This window comes from Helianthus annuus, chromosome 3 (genome assembly GCF_002127325.2).
Source record: "Helianthus annuus cultivar XRQ/B chromosome 3, HanXRQr2.0-SUNRISE, whole genome shotgun sequence".
Lineage (NCBI taxonomy): Eukaryota > Viridiplantae > Streptophyta > Magnoliopsida > Asterales > Asteraceae > Helianthus > Helianthus annuus.
This window is the reverse complement of record NC_035435.2, coordinates 99,393,896-99,415,837: the sequence shown is the minus strand read 5'-3', so window position 1 is coordinate 99,415,837 and position 21,942 is coordinate 99,393,896. Positions and strand designations below refer to the sequence as shown.

The following is a 21,942-nucleotide window of genomic DNA, read 5'->3' as shown; positions in this document are numbered from 1 at the left end:
TAAAAAGGGTAGAACTACGTACTAACAAATTTTGATAGTTGTGAGAAGCATGCTTCTACACAAGGATTAGAATTTGTAGGTACAACATGTTTGCGGGACAACCATTTTTTATGAAGAGGCGAAGGATATGAGCATCAAGCGATAAAAATCAGGTGCATGCGTTTCTTTTTACTTTGATTGATAGTTTAGAATAAGTGGATTGTAATGTGTATTTTAATTTCCGGGGTGAAAATTTGGGAAGGTTAGTCGTGTCACATCCCTTGTGCAATTCTAAAACTCTAGTTCTTACACATTGAGGACAATATGTACTTCAAGTGTGGGGATGGGGGAGTAGTAAAAATTTTCGATTTTGACCCGTTCATTTAAACACTACACATTGAGGACAATGTTTACCTCAAGTGTGGGGATGGGGGAAAATTTCAAAATTTTTTCAAAAATGTCTTGTTTTCAAAGCAATCTCAAAAGCACAAGTAACCAAGTCAACGAGGGATGTCACAACCCATTTGGTCTTTTGTCATGGTCAAGTTCAAATTAATAAGCATAGCGGGTATTTATCGGGTGGTTATTTGGGAATAATTCGCCTAAGGAACTAGCAATTTATGCATATCACATATCATACCCTTATACGTGAGGTTTGAGCCACTTATATATCATAGATTTACATTTACATGTTTCTTGGTTTGAGTGGACCATTAGTCGCGTATTGTAGAACTTGCAACTTTTGATACGTTTGAGACTATAGACCAAATACAAGCACGAGAATGATTAAGGCATTAGGTAAACCTTTTTCTCTTAAAACCATTTTTCTATCCTTACCCGAACAAATTCCTTAGTCGCCCATTTTGAGCCTAAACCTTTCGTTTGACCACCATATAGCCCATAAACCTTAAACCTTTTCTTTTTAAACCCGTGTGATGAAAATTCGATTATAGGAGTCGTATTTGTATAGTTATTCTTGATTGTTTGCATTGTTACGAAAAAAAAAGAGAGAGAAAAACAGAAAATGTGTGAAAAAGAATTGAAAATTGTTGAAGAAAAAACACAAAAAGAAGCATTAGTAGTTGTCAAATAAAAGGGTGAAAGATTATTGCCCATAGTTGATGTTTATAGTTTACTTTTGTTTAGGATAGTCTTTTGTAATAAAAAGTCGAATTTTCATCACTTTAGCCACTTTAAAAATATCCTATTTCCTACCCTTCACCTAGCCCCGTTACAACCCTTCAAAGACCTTTTGACTTGTGCTTAGTATTTGTGTTCGATAGTGGAGAATGATTGAGTTGCAAGCCTATGCGGGTACGTGTTCTAATTGGTTTTGAGCGATTAATTGTTGAAGTGCTAATACATTATACACGTTAGCCAGTTTTAAGCCGAGTGGAGAGCACATTGTGAGGGATATGCATGAGTTATTAGTTTTACGGGCGAGTTAATCTTGGATAACCATTAGTATATGTGATTATTCACTTAACCGGTAAATATGTGAAATTTGTAAAGAGTTTGAACCTTTGTATGACAATAGACCTTAACCTCTGTCTCGGGAATGGGATGTATATTCGTTGTTCGACCCACGCGAAAGTGAAAAACAGATTTGCTTGAGGGTAAGCAAAAGACAAGTGTGGGGATGTGATGCGTGGTTGAAAACCGGTGTTCGTTGATGCTTAAGTTGATGTTTTTATTCGACTTTTAATCTTGAATAGCCTACTTTTAGTTAGATTTGTGTTTTGCAGGTTTAATGAAGTTTAAGGAGCTTTTCGGGAGCTTTACGGATCACTGGGTCGAAAACCGAAGCACCAGAATGCATCATGGATCAACCGGGAGAGTCGGGAGCGAAAAATGGAGGATTCACAAAAGAGAGCCCGTCGCCGACGGGGTCCAGACCGTCGGCGACGCCCTCCAGATAAGCCCGTAGGCACATGTTCCCCGTAACCAGTCAATTAAGCCGTCGGCTGCATTTGTGTTTTTGGGGACCCGTCGGCGACGGGGTCAGGCCCGTCGGCGACGGGTAGTGGATGATCAAAACGCGAATTTTGATGATTTGGGGGTGAAGCTCGAATATGATTGGCTCTCCTGTATTGAATTCGGGAGTTACACTTTGAGGGGAGTTTTGAATCTTGAGTTTGGAGCCTAATCTCACCATCTTTCACCTACCATTCAACTTATCACTACATCTCCAACCCGAATCAAGAATCAACCACCATCATTCATCACAATCTTGATTCCTAACCCTAGCCATCAATCCACTGATCCATCCATCCATCATCATCCATCACCCACCTTCATCATTCACCAATCCTCCAATCAAACTTTAAGATGACTCCATCCGCATTCCAATCATCCGGTGATCAAGTTGCATCAACCATGAGCGGCTAATCATCTCGGTTTCACCCCGGTGTAGGTAGTTGTTAATCTTAGGGTTTCGAATTGTTCTTGTTTTAATTTAGTGACAATTTGTATTTGATTTTTGAAACTCTTGATAATAGTGTTACATTTGTTGCGAATTCGTGAATTGTCGAGCGATGTTAAAAGCTATGACTTCGCGAAACAGTGATATGTAATTGTGCATTATCATTGTTAGGATTTACATGTGTTGATTACAAAGTGTCTTTTTGTCCGTTCTTCGGGGCGTTGATAGTTAGTAGCACCTAAGTCACGGTACACTAAATCCGTTAATCAAATGCATTTGAGTTGAAACTAAAACTTGTAGAAATCCTAGGTTAGCAATTACCGAAACCGGGTGTGATTCCTTTTTATTATTATTGTTCTCGTATCCAAATTTCTTGCCCAAATAAAGAGATGTTAGCAATTAAATAGATGGTCAAGATTACTTCATAGGCTTCCTACCCAAATAAAGTTCCTATTATATCCTAACCCATTATTATTATTATTATTATTATTATTATTATTATTATTATTATTATTATTATTATCATTATCATTATCATTATCATTATCATTATCATTATTATTATTATTATTATTATTACTACTACTGTTACTTTTATTATTATTATACACACACAGTTAGGGTGAAGCATCTGGTACCGGGTACTGGTACCGAATTTTCCGTATGAATTATTTTCGGTACCGATTTGGTACCCACTTTTTGACGTTTTCGGTTCGGTCCTGGTATTTTACAAAATTTTACATTTAAGTACCGGTATCGTATTGGTACGTATTGTACTGAACATTTTCGGTACTGAGCTCATCCCTACACCCATATACACAGTCTCTTTCACTCCCCCTCATCACCACCACCACCATCAAACAACCGTCACCACCAGGGGTGGGCCCACGTTAAGCGGAACGGGGTCCCCGGACCCTAATCTTTTTTTAAAAAGTAGTAGAAGCGGTATATAAAATTTTCTATGGACCCCATAAAATAATTTAGTTGGACCCCGTAACAATGAAAGTGAGTCTGATGCATTGGTAAAACCCCTTGTTTACACACAAAAGGTCTTGGGTTCGATACTTGTTTGTTTCGTTTTTTTTGTTTTTTTTATCTGATTTTAAAGTTGGGTATTTTAATAGCCTTTCAAAAGAATCAAAACACACAGCAAAATCAAAAGGCACGCTGTTTTCTCCCGACCCGACCCAAACGAAGACGACCCGAAAATTTTAACTTCTGTTTGTAAAAAATTTGAACACCTAAAAAAGTGGACCCCATTGAAAAAAAATCCTGGGTCCGCCACTGGTCACCACCACAGCCACAACCGAACCGTATCGAGAGAGAGAGAGAGAGAGCTGTTATGATCTAACGTGGGTTTGATTTTTTTATTTTTTTTACAGGTGATGGTGGCGGCAGGGGTTGTGGTGGTGGTGGTGGTGATGTAGAGAGGGAGTGAAAGAGACTGTCTGTAAGGATGAGCTCGGTACTGGTATCGAAACTCGGCAAATATGGGTATCGGTACCTAAAATATTCGGTACGGTACCTGTATTTGAAGGTAATATTAGGTAAATTCCGATACCGAAACCGAATGTACCGGTACCAAAAAACGCAAAAGTTGGTAACGAATAGGTACCAGAAATAATTCGATACAGGAAATTCGATACCGGGACTCGGTACAAATAAGTCGGCGGCGGCGGCGGTGGTGTAAAAAATAAAAATTTATTGAAGTCATGTGGCATTTTCTTCCCTATAATTTATGTGTCATTTACGTTCTTGGAATGACTGAGTTATGAGTTTTTTTAATTGGGTTAGTTTTTTGGACTGAAATGACACATTTTCAAGAATGTCAGGGAGAAAAATGATACAATTTTGAAATTTGGCCTGAAATAGTAAAAAATAGACAAACCATAGAAACGTAAATGACAATTAACTCATTTATATATGATGGATGAATAACAATTAAGAAAAGATGATAAAATGATTAAAAAAAGAGCAAACATAACACTTTACTTACCAACTAGATTGTCGTGTCTAATTGTGCAAGAGTGATGGATATTTTCATGCTAAATAAAGTACATTTTTGTGTCGCCTTCTTGTTAGATATTAATCAAATAGTGATGTTAAGCATTACAATAATATTCAACCATTCGGTCCACACACTTCAACATTTGAAAGTTTTACTTTGGAATAATTAGCGGGAATTGAAAAGCTTATAATCTTGTGTTTTCAAGCCAATAAAAATGACGTTCAAATAAAGATTTAAGTATTATTAATGAACTACACTTATATTAGTTGCGGACTCGAGGTTTTCTGTTACAAGAGTAAAAGATATACTCCAACACATATAAGTTAGGAACAAATTAAAAAAAAGTTTAATCAAAATAGATCAAACATACATTCCCAAGTCATATATTTGTACTAAATTTGTTGTGTTTTGATAAAACAATGTTCATATAGATTAAGCTAATAATTCAAAAGAAAAAAATACTTAAAAAAGTAAAACAAAAATTCTATTATTAGCCTAACAAATCGATAATACCGAATTCGTCACTCCACTAAACTAAACACTAAAAAAGCTATAACTTTCCGTCATCTCTATATATCTATCCTATCTAATAAATAAAGAACTTGGGTTGCCATGTGGCACCCTTGACAATCCAAAGTTCTGGAGGGAAAGTTTTCTACAATTTAGAATTTTATATTAAAAATTAATATAACTAACTAATTATATAAGTAACTATGGTTGTCCCTAAATATATGCTGCGTATTATGTATCTTATATTATATTGATTTTATATCAAAAAATAAATATAACTAACTAGTTATATAACAAAACTAAATATTATGGTTGTTCTGCAATATATGATGCACTATGTTAGATATTCTATATTTATTTATGTTTAAGACGTTAATTTTGAAGAAACGGGGTGTTCGATGATTAGTGATTTGTGTGAAGAAAAATGACTAATTCAAAAAACGTTAATTAATTATAAATTTTGTAGCTGCATTATTATGAGTTAAGTTAACGTACAAACAGCCTTATCGTATAAAACGTACGAAAGACATGCAAAAGCAAAAAAATGCGGTGATATTTTCGTAATTATTTGCCCGTAGGGTAATTACCAAAATTACTCCACAAAACGTTTGGTAATTTTCAATTTGTGTTTGTTATTTGTATGACTTTTGGTAATTATGAAATTATATTTGTTATTGATACAAATGGCTTTGAATTGTATTAGTTATTGGTATGATCATTAGGTTTTATTACATGTTTTCCAAGCTTATAACCCACTCTTCTATTTCTACTATATTTTTATTTTATGATCCTTGTCACATATTTAAAAAAATTAAAATAATACCGAGTATTAAACATTTATGTTACAATTTTATGAATTTTATCATTTTTATAGATCAATCCATGTAATACACGGGTTACTAACCTAGTCTATATATATACAGAAAAAGATAGAGCGGAGCGGTTTGTAAATATTAAAAAAAAAACAATAAAACACCTATACATAAACCTCCTAACCAAAAAATCGAAACCAAAAACCAAAAACAAAATAACACATAGGAATAAGTAATAACTTTTCAAACTTTATTTGCAACATCAACTTAACTATAGGGGTATTTTTACAATTTTCACCATAATATTAATAAATATTGCCCAATACTTGTTCTTCATAAGTAGCAAATTAACATAATACTCGGAAAAGGGTTTTTCAATTCCCAAATTAAAATTCTAGGGTTTCGATTTCTACCGGAAATTCAACACTCGATCGGAAGATAATCACCGATTCGCAACAAATCATCGAAGAATCTCCGATTCACAACAATCGGATTGCTGAAATCAGGTCGATTTTTCTCTTCCGATTGCTACTTTTGTTGCTCAATTACTGAATTGAATTGTTGAATTGAATGTTGATTTTGGATCGGATTAGTTACCGATCTTATTGTTCTGTTGAAATTGAATGATGTTTTTGAATTTTTATTTTGTTAATTTCGGTTTGTTTTTATCGGTTAATTTGGGATAAAATTGGGAACTTTATAACCAAATTCAATGTTTTTTTTTCTGAATAGATGATCTTAGGGTTGGTTGTGGATTAGTGTTCTGTAACTTTTTTTGTTGTTGAAAGTGTAGTTGATGTAGCTGGAACTTTTAAGTTGAATTTACTGTTTTTTTTTTATAAAGATTTGTGTGTGGAATTAGGGGAATTTTTTGTTTTCACTTGATTTTGATAATGTGTGGAATCAGGGGATTAGTTAAATTTACAGATTGATGGTGATGGTTGATTAGGTGTTTCAAGAACCTTTCTTGATTATTTTGTGTCTTTTGTATGGTCTATGATATGTGTTTATGTATATGGATATATATAGAGGGTCATTCGATACATAGTTTATTTTAAGCAGAGGCTGTGGTAAACTATATAAGCATTTGTATGTAGTGCTGAAAAGATATAATGGTGAGAGAAAGAAAGTTGATTGTAGCTGTTATATGTCTCATTGTTGAAGCAGTAAACTATTGTGCTTATGCAGTTTTCACGGTTTTTATTTAAAGTTGTACTGTATCACCGCATTGAACGACACTCGTGTGTGTGTCACTCATATACACTTATATGGGGAGGGATATAGATAAAACACATATTATCGCGAGAACAAAAGGAACAAAGTGATCTTTTTTTCAATTTTTCAATCATAAAAAAATGAAGTTAAAGAAAATGATATAAATGTAGTGGTTATTGTTTCTTACTTCTTTCTCCTAAAAAAATTATATACAAATTAGTTTGATTATTTATATAATATTACATTACATAATACATTTTTGTAGTTTTAATTTGTAGGCTATATAACCTACACGGCTACACATGTGTATAGGGAAATGATCCAATTATCCAAAACGAAAACATATACGAACAAGTTATTTTGATTGAATTTTTTATGTACATAGCATACAAATGTGTATGTAAGAAACACAAGATTTAAAAAATATGAATCATTGATATGACAATCAAACAAATAAACGATTTATATCTGTTCTGCAATAATTTGATGTTCTGTAATTATTTCCCGCTATATACATATGATACGTGTGTGTATATTCACATAAAAGTTCATCTTTTTCTTGAAGTGGTGATATCTTCATTACAACTATAAATTACGAATCTGACATTGTGTGGATTTTAGGTACTCAAGAGAAAATGGGTGCGAATCAGCAATATACAAGAATAGATACATTAGAGCTAAAAGCTCTTTTACATCAAAAGATCGGACAACAAAGATCAGAGAAATATTTCAACTTGCTAAACAAACTATTCAGTCTCCAGCTCAGCAAGAGCGATTTCGACAAATTCTGCATTCGTACCATCGGGCGGGAAAATCTCCCTCTTCACAATCGATTAATTTCATCGATCGTAAGAAACGCCGCACTAGCTAAAGTTCCACCACCAACAGTGAAAAAGTTAGCAAACTCTCTCAACGTCAAAGTTTCACGGGCCCCACAAAGGAACAGTCTTCAGACGCTTTACGGAGATGCATTTCCTTTATCACCTCGCAAGAGCCGATCTCCACGATCCCCGAGAGACCGCAAATTTAAGGATCGGTTTAGTCCTCTTGGGCCCAACGGGTCGAAGGTGCACCAGGAGGCCCATCAAAGCCCAACTGAACTACATTCTCTCGGTAGCAGACCGCCTGTTGAAGTTTTATCTGTTGAAGACGGTGAAGAAGTGGTTTCCGGAAGTCCCGGGATTCAAAGCAGAAGCCCGGTTACGGCTCCTCTTGGTATTACTTTGAAACTGGGCCCGGCCCGGAAAATGATACACCATAGTAGTAGTTCTCGACCCCGGTCTCATACATGTGAGAACAGCTACGAGTTACCTGATAGTAGATCTTTGAGGGGTCGTTTGAAGGAGAAACTCGACCCTGAGGGGCTAAGTATTTCAGACGACTGTGTTAATTTGTTAAACGTCGGTTTGGATGCATACTTGAAGAGATTGATGGAACCTTGTATCGGGCTGCTTGCCCGGTCGAAGATCGGTAGAGCCGCACCTGGGTCGTATAGGCAAAGGCTAAGGACACCAGCAGTGTCGGTTTTGGATTTCAACGTTGCGATGGAGTGTGATCCAAGTAAACTTGGAACAGATTGGGCAACCCGATATGAGAGGTTGTGTTTTAGCGCGTTTAAGTAATAAAATCGCCGTTGAGGTGATGTGAGGTGATTCTTAGTTTGCAGGGCGTCTTTTGATATTTGTCTCTGTTTTGTTTATGGGGACTATGAAGTTTCAATGGTTTATTAGTTTCAAGTCTTGTATAGCATTTATTCAAGTTGTCGGTTTCGTTGTGTGTTATCCTCGTGGACTTTTGTTCATTTTCGGTAATTATTTGTTCATTTGACGATTTCTGTTTCCATGAGAACCCGTTAAGGAAAAACTATGGACCTTGCTAATATCCGGCTAAACCAGTGTGACCAGGCAAAGCAAGTGGTTTAAAAAAGAAAACCAGTGGAAGCCAGGGGTTGAATGTAAGACCAGTGTTATAAGAATTGCTAGGCGCTAGTCGCAGGTGGGATGCAGGCTAGCGATTAATCGGATTTGGATTTTTATATGTAATCTTCAATTTAATATATATATGCACTTATTTTTATGTGTAAAATTTTTTTAACAAGACAAGTTTTAACTCATCGGCTCATTTTTTTTAGTTAACAAAATTAATCACCGAAATTTACAAGGTTTGACCTGAAAATGGTCAGAATTTGGCTAGTAATTGGCCAAAATTCGTGTGTCACAGTTGATTTTTGGTCGATTAGGACTGCCTAGTGTCGTCGTTGACCATCTAGCTTAACTGGTCAATTAGAGGAAAATTACTCGGTGAACCTCCGACTAACAATTAATCGGTGACTAATCAAATGCTAGTCAGGATTTTTACAACCATGTGTAAGACCTTTTCTAGCGGTTAATCACGCTTGCCACTGTGAAAGTTGAGATATAAAAAACTAAAACAATAACAAGATAAGGCTAATAATTTGACAAAACTTGAGATATAAAAAAACTATAACAATAACAAGATAAAAATGTAAAGTTGATTCTTTCAACTTATGGAATGTTAAAACATAAATCAGAAGAAATAACTTGTAAGCAAATGTATATATTTGAACCCTAGTGACTACAGTTATGATGGCTGCATCTCCATTTACATGATACTGTTGTCAGTGTGTGGGATCTTCAAGTCATGACTTGTTTAATTAGTTGGTGCCGCTTTCGATAAGCTAGCCATGTATGTGATATAAATTGTCCATACATATGAAAACGCGTTGTTCACTAGCGGCTGCATCGTTCAAAACAAACACAGAATGTCAACGATCAAAACATGAAAAGATAAATATTATAAAGTGGTTACCTGCAAATGAACAGGGATGAATCTGAATGTGACGAAATCACATAACGGCCAGTAAATAACGTTACTGGTCATTGTGGGCAACATATCTCTCTTTAATCGAGCTATAATCTCCTTACCACTTTCGCCTAAAAGATTCAACAACCGAGCAAGATTTAAAACATAAATATTAATCTGTCATACATCATGTTTGATGCACATATTACACACAAAAAAGAAAAAGAAAAAAAAAGTAAATACCTTGCAGGGCTGCATTCACAGAGAAAAATAAAGCAGTCATAATAGGTCCAAAGATAGCCTGCCCCATAAACATCTTTTTAAAAGTCGTGACGAGGTCCTGCTTAGGTAACACTCTTGACACGAAATTAAACCAGACATGTAGTGATGGACCTAATACGACCATTGCGTATCCAGCCATACGGCACGTCCTTACGAAATCGTAAGCTTCGGATGATTGCTTTGTAATTGTCTGCATATTGGATTAATCTCAACATCAGTCAAAATGAATATTTACAATTTTATTTTGCAGTTGTTTAAGAAAGCCAAACCTCATAAGATCTGACCATTAGATATATCAATTTGACGATGTAAAAAATTTTATTTGTTTTTCAAGCATAAACAAGATGACACGAACCCCAATACCCCATTATTTAACCAGGGATCAAGGTTTACTTTGTTTTTTTCTTTAACTAACCGTGAGAAGTTGAGAACCAGTCATTGGAAAACTCATGGGCCCCACCCTATACGATGCTAACTAAGGGGACCAGGTAAAATGCAATTTGTGCCGGTAAGTGACCTTCAAGGGGTTAAAGGCAGAAACCAGTGGAAGCTGGATTCGAACCTAAGACCATGGAACCATCGATCAAGTTCTATTTGAGTTAGGGATCATCGGTTACTCGTATATTCTTTTGGCCTCAAGTGATGAAGAAATTGGATTTTTCAACATTCATAAAAGACATATAGGAACCACATAATATGGTTATATGCAGGGGCGTAGCTTAGTTGATACCCGGGAGTGCACCCGCCCCCCAATGTTTTGGTTAGAAGTGTGAAATTTCCGATTTTTCGGCGAAAAATTTTAAAATTATAAAGGATCACCCCCCTAATTATTTTGCCTTAATATTTATATAATATATAAATTAGGTCCCATGAGTGAGTACCGCCTTATTATTACCCAAAATGAACCCCATGAACCCAAATCGTAAGTGGCACTCCAAAAATGAACCCGATGAACCCAAATTATAAGTGGCACTCCAAAAAATGAAACCGATGAACCCGAGGTGTAAGTGGCACTTCAAAAAAAAAAAAAAAAAAAAAAAAAAAACGCTAAAAAAAGTAACCATCCTCTCATCGGCTTCAACCTATTCTCACCCCGATTCCCATCTTGAGCCAATTGCGGCGGTGTTCCCGTCCCCAAACCATGAACCCGACAACGCCCCCTTCACCCTGATTGCCATTAATCTTACAGGATGAACACATAAAACTCATCCAGATTTTTATGAGCCCTAATATTAAACAATTAATGCAAAATGAATTGGCACAATGTTAATGTTAAACTAGACGACAAATAACCATCAATCACCCCTAAATAAATACAAAAAAATGTATCAGATCAGATCGAGTAATCAATGCATCCAAAGAAAGATCACCACATATCCATAAAAATCAACAAATATCTTTTGACAAGAAAAATTAAACATAATAATATTTAATGAAGCATCTGACCTGAGATGTCAAATCAGCAAAAGTATAAATAACAGCAGACGTAACGCTCTTAGTAAGAATAGGTCTGGCTTTAATCATGCTCAAATACCACCAGATCGGTCCGCTATTGGTCAAGGAGGCCGAAGCCTTTGCACCATTGGTCTTACTACTGAAACGACGACGTATGGGAACATTAAAGACCGGTCGCCGAAGAGGAAAGCGGGAGGAAAAAGCGTTGGAAAGTTGGAGGTTGTGTTGGACATGGATTCGCATGTGGTGGGTAATTTGGTGGAGGGTTGTGTTCATTTTGGGAAATGGGTATGGTATAAATGAGGGTTTGTTTCATCAGGGATACGGAAGTTTATTGGGGAAGGAAGAAGAGGTGTTGGTTTGTGGGGAGAGGGAGGGAGAAGAGGAGAAAGAATGGCATGCCGCATGTGGTTTGATGGCGTGGTACACGTGGATATTATTCGCTAAGGAGTTTATTTTGTAATCGTTTTCTTTATTTATTATTATTTTGATTTGATTTGATTGATTGAGATATGATAAAATGGTGATCGTAGGTCAACTATAAACATATGCATTATGCAATATCTTCACGAGTATGGGTTGTATGAAATATCAGGATTTTGTGTTTGGCGGTGAAAACCGACCGTTGTTTATGAAACCGATTAGTATAACATATAGTAATTTTCGTTAGCTTTATGGAAGTCTAACCATATGACTATTTTTACGAGTTTGGTCTGGCGGTGTAAGCCTTAACAAGGGGGCCAACAAGGGGGCTAGTGTGTATGAAACTAATATGATATAACATTTCTTCACTTATTTGTTGTAAGCTATATAGAAGTTTAATCTTACAGTTGTTTTAGAACTTTGTCTCTGTTGATGAGTTGGTGGGTTGAGCTCACTGGCGAATCTAGAAAATTATTAGAGAGGTAACGTTTAAAAAAAAAAAATCTAAAGGGGTAACGAAATCGAAAAAAAGTCAAATTTTTCCAAAATTTACATCACCGCTGAAGCGTCAAGGGACAACGGAGGTTACCTCTAGTTACTAGCTATATCTGCCCTTGATTGGGCTTTTTTTTCTAGAGCACATGAGAATGGTTACGTCTAAGTCACCCAACAATCAAAGTCAAACGTTGTCGACACGATGATAAAGATTTGGCTCATAGTGACGAACACAAGCTAACAATCACGGTTAGACATGTTGGATAGAAAAAAAAAAACGAAGGGAAAGTTTTCACTGGTAGGGACATATAAGAAAAAGATTGGTGTCTGGAAGTTATATATAACCATGATCTTGCTCAACATTTGGAGGGGCATCCTGATGTGTTGGTAACAACATGGTGAAAATGTATTAGTTTTGTATATTTTTTAGCGTTTTATCGAGTCGTTTTGAGTGTGTTTTAGTGTACTTATGTTGTATAGTGTTTTGTAGGTGTTTGTGTGGAAAAAAGGTTAAAAAAAGAGCATAAATGGAAAAGATTAATGAAGTGTAATTGAAGAGTTAAGAAGATGATATGAATGAGGATGGAGTTACGAAGACGTGGACAAAAAACGACGAAGTAAATGGAGTTGAAACGAGAAAATTATGACAAAAACAAGGAATCTGGAAAAGGGTTCCTCCCTTGACACACGGGGAGTGTTAAATCGGGAAAAAATAGGTTTTCACCTAATTAAGCTTGGGGATCAAGCTAATTCGCAATTATTCGATTAGAGATGACTCAGAGGCTGCATATAGGCGTCTCGGAAGCGCTAAGTTTTAGAATGTATAAATTTCGGAACCTATGGTGTCACAACCCCGACCCCATTCTGGGAGCGGGGGCCGCGAACCAGTCAAATGGTATCGGTGTTTATCAATTTGGCAGCGGAAATTTACATCAGGACCGTAGTTAGGAAATATTTATCAGAGTTTAAAACACCATATTTTTATAATAAACAAATGGGATAAAACCCATGTTTTATTTACAATACAATTTATAGGGATAAACCCAAATTATTGAAAACAAAGTTTCTTTTTTAATTTAGGTAACTTTTATAGCCACTTTTCTAAGCTTTCGGTGCTCTCCAGCTGGCTTCTAATTGGCTTTCACATTTTGTTACCTGAAACGCTAAAACGCGTTTAAAAACATTTTGTCAGTGGAAAATACTGGTGAGTGAATCCCAATTTAATCAAGACAGGTTTTTATCAGTTTACAGTATTGAGGGCGATCTCGCAATTACATTTGTTTATTTTTCTACTTTAATTACCACCCACGGTACTGTCAACCCGACTTGTGGTCATGTTACTACTCACAGTGTAGTAACAAATTTTGTATACAAAACCCCAACATACCGACGATAATTGTAGAATACAAATACTCAATCACTATTTAATATAATGCAAAACATTTGAGGTTTTGTAAAAATAGTTTGCAAAAAGGAGGATTACTCACATTGCTACTTTAGGTATTTCCTTTGTGATTTCCTGGTTATAATCTATTAATTAAACAATGCACAGGCGTTGTCACACCCCGACCACGTAAAACAACAAATTGTGGCGGAAACGTCGGGGAGTGTCGTAAAAGAATCATTGTTTCACTACCATTGATTAAATTGTTTTGTTTTATTGAATTACCGAACTCATTGTTTTATTGCAAATCAGATAAATACAAATATTGTCTTTCAAGTTTTAAAGTCGCTAAGGCACCAGTCCATCCTATGTATATCGTGCATCAACAATCATCACATAGCAGCACCTGAAACATGTGTGAAAATAGGTACGTCAGCATAAAAATGCCTGTGAGTAACATAGGTTTTGTTGATTTAGATTCATGGCTTTAGTTAACATAAGAAAAAGGTTTTATGTTTTACAAAAATAGCCATGAATCCTTGTAAAAGTTTTGTTTCTAAAAATGCATTGTTTTGATAAAAGGTTTGTAGTATATACAAAAATATACTTTGGTTTAGAAATAGTTTAGCGTATAGTATATCAAAATATACTTTTGTCACTAAAATAGATTTGGTAGTAGATCACAAATATACTTTGGTTTCGAAAGATAGCATATCAACTATGCTTTGGTTTTGATAATAACATATCAACTATGTTTTGGTTTTGATAATAGCATATCAACTATGCTTTGGTAAATAACAAAGTAGTATATTAAAACATATGTTGGATTTTGTACATAGTATATCAAAAATATACCTTGGATAATATCACATTTGGGAGCACATCAAACTGTACTTTGGTAATATATCAAAAAGGGTGGGCTCTATAAGAAACCCCATCTTTTTTAAGAAACCTTGGAAACCCTAGATTCACCCTTGATTTGGTTTCACTTTAATAGATCAATGGCTCTCCTTTTTTAGTGTATATATTAGATTTAAATTAATACATAAAGGGCATTTTGGGTAGTAAAAAGGACTTTTTGAGCATTGGAAGTCAAAAACCCATCTGCCATGTTGTACTGTCAAATCAAATAAGAGATTTCAAAATCATATCCCTCTTTCTCTCTCCCACTCTTTACTCACAATTATCACATCTCTTTCCTCCCCCACCCCACAAACGTGAAGAAGAACAAGAAGAAGATGGTCTCATTTCAGAATTAAAATATCTACCTTCAAGATTTCAAGAAATACTAATTCCAGATTCAGTTGCAGAAGACGATGGTGGTTGCAGATCTGGTGGTTGGTGGAAGGTGGTGACTGGTTCATTCTGGGGTGTTGGTGGTTGACAGCGGCGACAGTGGGTGGTTGTAGAAGGTGGTGGAGGGTGGGTGGTTGGTGGCGCCGGAGTTCGGAACGTCGTCGGAGTAAAGATCTAGTAATGGTTAATGTTCTCTCTCTCTCTCTCCTCTCCTCTGTCTTCAATCAAGATCTAGTAATGATTAATGTTCATGTATTTTAAATAAATCGAAAACTTTAGGATGAGATTTTGAACGGGATTTTTTGTTGGTTTGGTTGCTTGTTTGTTTGGGGATTTTGATCTTAACAATAATTGTTTTTTTTGTTGGTTTGGTTGCTGGTTTGGGCTTTTGATCTGAACAGTAAGTGTTTTTTTTTGTTGGGTTGTTTGATTTACAGAAACAGACCCATAACATGTGTTAAGCACCTGTTAGAATGATATATAACGTGTGTTGATTTACAGAAACAGATCCATAAAGATATTCAATTGACAAGCTGGATGGATGTAGGCGACGTTAATGCGGGGACATTGAATAAGTCAACTCTTTTGGGAAAGAAGTTTTCGTTCGTTTATAACATGTGTTAGTGGTTCATGCTGTAACAGATCCATAAAGAAGTTTTCATGCTGTAACAAGTTTTCGTTCGTTTCTAACATGTTTTGCACATTTTGGAATGTATAACATGTGTTAAGCCTCTGTTATAATCTTTTTGTAACCTGACATGTATTCATGTATAAGCTAGTGGTTTACAAAACACCATGATGTGTATATACTGATCTAACATGTGTTACAATGTGTTTGTTCGGAACATGTAATTGATTAACATGTGGCAAGGGTGAAAATAGTCGACGAGGGCGATGAGTTTAATGGTGAGCTTAGTTAATATCGTAATCTTGTTGTAACCCCACTTGTATACATATGATAACATGTAAGCATCCATTATAACCCGACTTGTATTCATGTATATCAAAAGTGGTTTGCAAAACACCATGATGTGCATATACTGATCGTAACACGTGTACAAGTTACTATAGAACATACAAGTTAATATTGTAACACCGTATACCTGGGATAACATGTGTTAAGCCTCTGTTATAATCTTGGTTTAACCCAACATGGTGTCATGTATAAGCTAGTGGTTTCCAAAAGACTATTAACTTGTATAATCTTGGAACATACAAGTTAATATTGTAACACCGTAACCTGACTTGTATTCATGTATATGAAAGTCACATCCTTTGGGAAAGAAGTCTTCTTTCATTTATAACATGTGTTGGTGGTTCATGCTGTAACAGAACACCATGATGTAACCTGACATGTGTTCATGTATAACATGTGTTAAGCCCATGTTATAATGATATATAACGTGGGAAAGAACTCTTCGTTCGTTTATAACATGTGTTTGTTTTGCACATTTTGGAATGTATAACATGTGTTAAGCCTCTATTATAATCTTTTTGTAACCTGACATATATTCATGTATAAGCTAGGGGTTTACAAAACACCATGATGTGTATATACTGATCTAACATGTGTTACAATTTGTCTATTCGGAACATGTAATTGCTTAACATGTGACAAAGGTGAAAACAGTCGACGGGGGCGATGAGTTTAATGGTGAGCTTAGTTAATATCGTAATCTTGTTGTAACCCCACTTGTATACATATGATAACATGTGAGCATCCATTATAACCCGACTTGTATTCATGTATATGAAAGTGGTTTGCAAGTTAATATGTGTACAAGTTAATATGGAACATACAAGTTAATATTGTAACACCGTATATGGAACATACAAGTTAATATGGAACATACAAGTTAATATTGTATAACGTGTGTTAAGACTCTATTGTAACGTGTGTTAAGACTTCCAGAATGGATGCACAAACTCCAATAGTAACTTAATAACATAGTATACCTGATATAACGTGTGTTAAGCCTCTTTTATAACGTGTGTTAAGACTTCCAGAATGGGTTAAGTCCATACCGTTTTAACATCATGTACTAGACAAAACAAAATAAGAGTCTCACATTACATATTACTAGTAAACGAAAATACATAGCACTAAGAAAATGGTGGAGCTTCCTTTGAAAGTCTGCGTTAGCTTTTCAGCGGCTACCTTTGCTGCCTTAGCTTTCCAACGGTCCCGAGAATTGGATCTTTTTTCCCTTGAATCCATCACCGTCCTAATAACAAAAAGATAAGATAACCGTTAATTCATTAACCAGACATAAATATTAACACATTCAAAGCTAGAAATTTTTTTTTTCTCAGATAACATCACAAAAACAGTTACTATTCAGATCAAAAAGCCCCAAACAAAGCAACCAAACCAACAAAAAACAGTTACTATTCAGATCAAAAGCCCAATCAAGCAACCAAACCAAGCACAACTTTTTAACACAAAAAATAAAAACCTGCAAATTAATCTTACACAACTGAAACAACAACTAACAAAGTACACAGAACTAAAAACCTGCAATTAATTTGTCATACCCTAATACATGTCTCTAATACATCGTCATACCCTAATACATGTCTCTATAACGTGTTACTATGGTTTAGCTGTGAAACAGGAGTTCAGACTATAACACGTGTTACGTTGGTTGTGCTGTAAGACAAACTTGGCTTAGCTGTGAAACAGGAGTTCAGACTATAACACGTGTTACGTTGGTTGTGCTGTAAGACAAACTTGGCTTTTCGTTTCTAAAAACAGATGTGCCGATTATTAGATGTCTAAAATTCAGCAACTAACAAAGTACACATAACTAAAAACAACAAGATTACACGTTAAATACGAAACATTAATGGTCTATAATTTGTAATCTATACGAACATTAACGGTTGTTCGTGTTTCACAATAACGGTTGGAATTATACAAACTGTAATTTGTAATCTATAAGACACATTAACGGTCTAATTACGAACATTAACATCCACACAGTCCCCAAGCTCAAAATTTCAATCATCTAACAAATATTACCCTCGCACATAAAAAAACCCCAAAATTCTTCTTCTCAAATATGTTCAAAATTTCTAATTTGGTCTAAAAATTGTATTTTATTACCTTGTTTCTTACTTTCTTTCTTATACGTTATATTGGAAGCAAAATGAAATAACCAATGCTGTTGGTCCAAAACATGCCAAGATTATAGGCAAAGGTCTACTGGTGTATGTAGAAGCAAAAATAAAACAAATTGACGTTAATAAACCAAACATCAAACAAATTCATCTTCATCTATGTATGAATTTCAACTTAGGTTTTCTAAGATGATATAAAATAATCATATTGAACTAATCCACATATTAAATAAAGAAAACATCAAACAAAAAACTTGATGAGAGTATGGATACAATACACAAAGAAATCAAACCGTACAGTTAAACTTCAAAGCAAATTGCTTGCTTGATATCAAAATCAAATATAGAAAAATAAGGGTAATAACTTGATTAAAACAAATCCAACCTTCACATAAGAAGCCGGGTACGCACATCATCTTCATCCATCGCTTCCTGCAAAATCGAGTTCCCAAATCTTCATCAACACAACATGCAATTTGACACTTCTTCAATTAAAAAAATCCAACCTTCACATAATAACTTGGTGGATTTGTCTCCATAGACATTAATGGAGGTAGGATGATATGCAGGAGAAGAGGGGTAAATGAAGATATGAGGGAAATTAATGGAGAAGATATCTTGTAATTTTTTCTTTTAAAAAAGAAATAATCGAAAAGAAATATGGGTTTGACAATGAGGTGATGTGCATTAATGATAATGTCAAATCAATTGGGGAAGATATCTTGGGGGTTGGGTGGATAGATGCACAATTACAAATATACCCTTAAAAGCAAAAACCATAATCAGAATACTATGCATACGTGGAAGGTCCTTGGCCACATGTTGAGTTTGCAAAGTTTTCTAATTTTAAGGGGTTTTTTTATAGAGCATTACCCTATACAAGGAAAATGTGATTTAGTATTCATTCAAACCTTAGTGTATCAAACTACACCTTGGAGACTATAGAAATACCACAAAGGCAATTTCTATTTGGTTAAAATTTGGTTTCTGACATTCCATACAACAGGAATGGGGTGTCTAGTCCTATAGCGCTATATCATACTACCAATCGGCTTGTTGAATGTATAAAGAAAGTACAATCCAACAATTTGTTTTAAAATCTTTGAAATTTGTATTTAAACCATAGATAATTGTTCAATTCTTCAAAAGATAAGTACTAGCATGTATAATCATATAGTTGAAATCATGAATATAACAAATAGGCACATATGTTCACCCCAAAACATTTGAAAGCAGTAAAAGAGGGGACTATGTACTCACTTGAGATTGCAAGTATCCTTGATTAAGTGTCCTAACAAAGCTCGGGAAATCAAGGAATCAAGTGGCACCGAGTATGGAATCACTATGTTAAACAATCGGCTCCTAAGTCGGAAGATTGAGTAGAATGAGGTCTCGTAAACCAAATGAGCATTGGAACTCATGTGATATGGTTTAATGAAGTCTACATTCTAAAACGGAACCTATCCTAAGTGCTTACGACCCGTTACGACCATTAAGGTAGCTTACGCTACTTTAACGCGTCATTCGCGCAAACGCGCGCTCAAGACGTCTAACTAGTCCTATGACAAGTATTATATGCCTAAACATGTTTAATTATGTTGGATAATCAGTTAAGTGATAAATGTTTATGTTACATATGCTTAAATACCAATTATACATGAAAAGGGCATTTTGGTCATTTACCTAAGGCATATAAACTACCTATCATACAACTACTTAAACTATGTGACCATAAGGTATAACCTCGGAAGGTTATTCCCTATACAACTATGGTCACTAAACATGCTTGGTCGGATCCTAATGATCGACCAAACGGGTCGAGTTCGAAAGTCTAAGCGGTGGTTTAGACTGCTTGACTTACGACTCTAAACAAGCACTAAACTAGAAGTGACAAGCTAAACATGTTAAAACATGCTTATCTAAGTTAGAAAACAGGTTTTGATATCAAAACAAAGTGTTTTGATACCAAGAGTAGTTTGGTTGCAAAATACGCATAAATGCGCATTTTGATCGAAACTACGACTCGTCACTACGCCTAGTCAACGTGGTAATCAGTAGGTATAGTCACTAGAGACTATAGCCATCGTGATCACGCTCACGTTGCGAAGTTCAAACGAACTTCGTGTTGACCAAAGACTGGTCAAAGCAGAAAGTCAAACACTGTTTGACTTTCACGCTTGAAAAGCGATAAAAGAACGAAAGAAGCTTACAAAGGGTCCAAGCTAGGGAGAACTTGATCTTAAAATTCTCAGGTATTAATAACTTCAACTTAGAGAAAATCAGATCAAGGGTGAGGAAATCAAATGAAAGGCATGGCTATTTATAGTTTTCGATAAACCGTTAGGATCGTTTCTTGCTAAAGAGGGAATGATCTTGGCCATACATGTGGGCTAATGGTTTTAGAAACCATGGGGACATGATAAACAAACTAAAACTAGCAGATGGTATCAAAACAAGTGTTTAAAACCATCAAAATCAAGTCCCAAGTCCAGATTCAATGTTTCTGACCTGCTGTTCTGTCGCGGCCCGCGTAACTTTAAGGCTAGGCTTACGCGCCCCACGTAGCTAGTTTGGCAGAATTACACTTTTAGTCCCTGCAGCTCAGAAACTTGGTTTTCGATGCATTTTTGACGCGTTTAAGCCCCGTTAACCCCATTTCAAGGCTCTAAAATGAAGCTAAAGTATAGGGAACTTAAAATACGCTCAAAAACATCTCGGATGTCGGTTCGTTTGGTCGTACGGTTGCGTTATTGGTTAATTACGACGGAAGTCGTAACGAACGCAAAAACGATCCAAATCAAGCGACGAATGGAATTTTATCATGCCAATCACTAAAATAAAATATTTTAATGATTACATAAATTTTTGGGTGTCCAGATATATTCAGAACGTAAGATATGCGCGAAAATGCAAACTTATGCGCTTTTTGACGCTTTTATTCCCTATTGATCAAATAAGTTTATTTTAGCATACCGAACCCCTTAAAGCTTATTTCTAAGCTATGTAAAGAATATTTAGGGTATGTTTAACTTCTTTTCAAGTTCCAGAATGTTCGTTACTGTAAGACCCGGCTTAATATAACAAGATTAATCATACAAAACGTTTCATTAAGTACCAGAATTTTACGAGTTTACAAAAGTTTCATGATTTTAAGACCCTACATGGTCATAGTATTCAAGTCTTCATACTACTAGTTAACTTTTAAAAGAAACATAGTTTCAAGTGTTTACACATTACTAAAACAAAATAGACAAAATGCGGAAGCTTCATTTAATGCGTTCGGTTCTTGGTATTTGCTTGATCGCCATCCGGGTTAGGTCCATCACGGTCAAAACCATGAAAATAATTACTTTTGACACTTTAACAATCAAGTATATACAAGTTCCAGGTTCAAATATATCAAAAATAAACAAAACACGTGGTGATCTGGGACGGTCGCGCTACGCAACGGATACCACCATCGGTGGTAGCGTGACGCCACCACCCGTCGCGTCGCGTGATGGGTGTTACGTTTGGCCGTGGTGTAGCGCCACAGTTTGATTTTGACAAATTGTTTGTTGGTTGGAGCTGCAATTCAGCCCAACACTCTTTTTCTCAATTCCAAACTTTAAATCGACATAACTTTTGACTTGGGTGTCCGTTTTAGCCGATTCTTTTTCCTACGCGACCGTAATTTAATTACGGACGCGTTTATCAACACGTTTTGCATAAAAATATC

The 21,942-nt window shown here is 35.5% G+C and overlaps 2 protein-coding genes across 2 annotated transcripts; one reads left to right on the top strand and one right to left on the bottom strand.

Moving 5' to 3' along the window:
* Window positions 1-6,062: 6,062 nt before the first annotated feature.
* Window positions 6,063-8,776, top strand: LOC110929211. Its single transcript, XM_022172343.2, has 2 exons — window positions 6,063-6,237; window positions 7,568-8,776. The coding sequence occupies exon 2, from the start codon at window positions 7,582-7,584 to the stop codon at window positions 8,566-8,568; it is 987 nt and encodes a 328-aa protein (XP_022028035.1). The 5' UTR covers window positions 6,063-6,237; window positions 7,568-7,581; the 3' UTR covers window positions 8,569-8,776.
* A 618-nt stretch (window positions 8,777-9,394) lies between these two features.
* LOC110929212 (PXMP2/4 family protein 4) lies at window positions 9,395-11,912 on the bottom strand. Its single transcript, XM_022172344.2, has 4 exons — window positions 11,498-11,912; window positions 10,013-10,241; window positions 9,776-9,900; window positions 9,395-9,703 (listed from the first exon to the last, which is right to left on the bottom strand). The coding sequence occupies exons 1-4, from the start codon at window positions 11,780-11,782 to the stop codon at window positions 9,617-9,619; spliced, it is 726 nt and encodes a 241-aa protein (XP_022028036.1). The 5' UTR covers window positions 11,783-11,912; the 3' UTR covers window positions 9,395-9,616.
* Window positions 11,913-21,942: the final 10,030 nt, after the last annotated feature.

Excerpts from the sequence above, each read along its gene's own strand:
- LOC110929211 (XM_022172343.2), top strand. The coding sequence starts at position 7,582 with ATGGGTGCGAATCAGCAATATACAAGAATAGATACATTAGAGCTAAAA.
- LOC110929212 (XM_022172344.2), bottom strand. The coding sequence starts at position 11,782 with ATGAACACAACCCTCCACCAAATTACCCACCACATGCGAATCCATGTC. Across the intron at positions 10,242-11,497 it reads TTGCTGATTTGACATCTCAG|ACAATTACAAAGCAATCATC; the intron begins GTCAGATGCTTC and ends TCCAATATGCAG. Across the intron at positions 9,901-10,012 it reads TGTGAATGCAGCCCTGCAAG|GCGAAAGTGGTAAGGAGATT; the intron begins GTATTTACTTTT and ends TGAATCTTTTAG.